Genomic DNA, 3,106 nt, shown 5'->3' with positions numbered 1-3,106 from the left:
GCTGCTCAAACAGATAAAATTCAAAATATTTAAAACATAATATATTGTGTGAAAACCAAATACCTTCATTAAAATGGGGGAAGACTGAAACAACAAGGGCCAATTCTCATCATACAAAAAAAGCTTGGAGAAGTAGAGCTTTTAGGCATATTTTAAAAGTAGATGAGCTGACGTGGGTAAGCCTGGGGGATTGGGGGGGAGGGGCAATTTCCACACCTAAGGGTCACCACAGTAAAAGTTCTGGTTACCAACGAACATAAGCTGTGATAATGGAACTCTTAAATGACAGATGGTGTCAGGGCAAAGATACTTTCCAGGATGAGGGTCACAGAGATGACCTTGAGCATAGCCACATACCTCAATTAAAGGCTTAAAATCTGTAAAAATACAGAGGAGGTAAGAAATAGGATTGCACAGTGGATTGATAGTAAGCTACTGTGTCTTTCATTTCAAGGACACATGTTTGGATTCAACTCAAGTCAGCAGTAATTAAACAATAGTCTGGGCTGTCTGGTGATCTTGAAATAGTGGTCTATGTTCTATTCCCTGATGTCCCTATTATAAAACCCACCATTTCAGTGGGTATTAATTGGACCCTTGCTGGCATTCTGAGAAGAGAGGCCAAGCATTAAAAGTATATAGATATTGAGATTTCTCATTCCTTTGTGCGGATCAACTAGGTCTGGATCAAAGTACAATTATGAGGTAGTGTGGAGTATTACTGCAATACTGGTGCCTTCTATGAACAAACATGACTCTAGTCAACAGGACTGCCAATCTGGCACCTTTCTGAGACACTAAATTATTTAAAAAAAAAAAAAAGAACAACAGAACCCAGAACATATGGGACTTTCTGATACTGGATGTAATTTTGCAGCTGAAAATTGTTGCTTGATCAGAGAATGCCTATACTGTAAGGGTTGCTGTAGCTGGAGTGGAAACCTCACTCACATTACGAAGCCCCTGTTTCACTCATTCATAACTTTCTAAAACTATATTCCTTGTTGCTGAAAACTTTCAGGCTTGAGCTAAGCCCCAAAATGATTTCTTGGAGGGTGAGAAGGAGGACATTGGGAGAAAATCAGTTTTTGAGAGGAAATATATATATATTTTTGGCAACTGCTTGTAGGATTATGGCATATATGAAAGATGACTGTGAAGCTCTCTGGGCTATTCAGGGATGGGAAGGCCCCTCACCACCATCTGCCTTTAGCATGAGGCAGTCTCGTCTGTGCATGCTGCAGATCAGCTTCCTGAATCCACCAGCCTCTGGCTGCACAAGTACTACCTTTCAGGGCTCCACAGACCTCACTTTCTCTGTACAGACAGTCATAGGCACACACCAAACCCCCAATCCTCAGAGTGTGCCCTGCAGTGTCCAGCCCCTCTTACACTGAAGACACCCAGAATTACCAGGCCTGCTATTCCCAAAGGAACAGAACACGAGCTTGTAAAATTCAGCTTGGAATGTTGATAGCCTGTTGTAAATGAGACAATACTTGATATACACGTCAACAGATAGAGGAGTAAACATCTCGTCTGGCAGAAAACCTATTTTTCATCTTTGCAGGTGAGTAATACCTTATAGACTTGAAGAACATACTTTCAGTATACATACATAACTCCTTACTTAGTATTTGTACGCACATTTCACAGGGATATCAATGACAAAGTGTGACACCAGCTTTTATTTGAAATCTCACATGACATTCTTTGGTGAACCAGAATGTACATACCAGAATCAGGAGATTCCCATAGCCTCTCTGCTTTGTCAGTTGGCATTAACATATTTTTGCGTCACAATGAGAATAAATTATGGCATATGAAATACTGAGTTCAAGCAGCAATGAGGATAACATCCTAAGGAAAGAGATGAAACTTCCATTCTTTGTTCATGAAGTTCAAATACTGGCCTGACCCCGCAAATGCATAAGCATAGGGTTGCATATGTGAACAGCTCCATTAGTATAAATGAATAAAGTAATGGACATATGTATGTAAAATTCATCAGTGTGAGATTTTTCCTCACTATAAGAAAATGTAATGTAATCATAATTAATAATTATACATTGGGTTTCTTTGAACATTAATAGTAAAATAATAATAATTAATAATACTATAATTAATAATACATATATTGGGTTTCTTTTCAGTGCTCCTGTGATGATCTTCTTGGCTAATTTGCTTGCATGAGGACTGATGAAGATCTTGAGGCAATGTCCTCTCTGTCTAAAAGAGTTACCCTCCAACTAGTTGGCTTTTCTTTGGGCTCTCTCGGCTGGATTTTATCCTGTATTACAACGAGGCACACAGAGTGGAGGCTGTGGCTTGTGGATAATACCACCATCTTCTCCTCTGGTATTGCCCATGTGGGAATCTGGAAAATCTGCTTTCCCCCAAATTTAAAAATCTCCAGTGATGATGGTATAGTGTGCTGTCATGAATTCAATTTCAATGAAAACTTTTTCCCTGTAGAAATGTTTCTTGCCCAGATCCTCCTGCTCATTGCTACTTTCTTGGGAGGATTAGGAATATTTTTCACTTTCTTACCACCCTGGCACTTTTATATGGGAACAATTCGCAAAACTCAGGCTATCTGCTTGTTTCTAGCTGGAGGGATCTTGTATATAATTGCAGGTCTCTGTGTCTTAGTCCCAGTGAGCTGGAATTTCTATTCAGTAGCAAACAATAGCAGTATCCCCTTTCCTCCTCCTTTCCACCTGCCCTCTTTCCCAGTAGCACAGAGAATTGGAATTGCTATTCCTTTGGGGATCTCATCTGGCCTCATGTTGCTAATAAGTGGGATCATTTTCCTCTATATCAGATCTCCTGTGACATCAATTAGGGTAAATCCTATGAACCCAAGATCTTAACTATCAGCCTAAAGAGAGACACAACATTTTAGAAACTGTTTTCCAGAAATTCTTTGGATTTGAATCAGACAAATATAAATAAAGTTGATGGTTAGTTCTTACAAAAATGAAACAGTGACTCCTATTAATTGCCAAATATTTCCAAAGATTTGTCAATAATATCAACAGCTGTTTCACTCTACCAGTGATAAATGTTGGTATCGTCTGTGTGTATGTAAACTTCAGTCACCTAT

General features: G+C 39.2%; 1 protein-coding gene across 1 annotated transcript; it reads left to right on the top strand.

The window, feature by feature from the left end:
• Positions 1-2,216: 2,216 nt before the first annotated feature.
• On the top strand, positions 2,217-2,873 carry LOC128845647 (claudin-34-like). The gene has a single exon (XM_054044522.1). The coding sequence runs from the start codon at positions 2,217-2,219 to the stop codon at positions 2,871-2,873; it is 657 nt and encodes a 218-aa protein (XP_053900497.1).
• The last annotated feature ends 233 nt before the right edge of the window (positions 2,874-3,106 follow it).

Source organism: Malaclemys terrapin, chromosome 1 (genome assembly GCF_027887155.1).
Source record: "Malaclemys terrapin pileata isolate rMalTer1 chromosome 1, rMalTer1.hap1, whole genome shotgun sequence".
Classification (NCBI taxonomy): Eukaryota; Metazoa; Chordata; order Testudines; family Emydidae; genus Malaclemys; species Malaclemys terrapin.
Note: the sequence above shows the minus strand (reverse complement) of the source record. Positions and strands in the feature narration are given on the sequence as shown.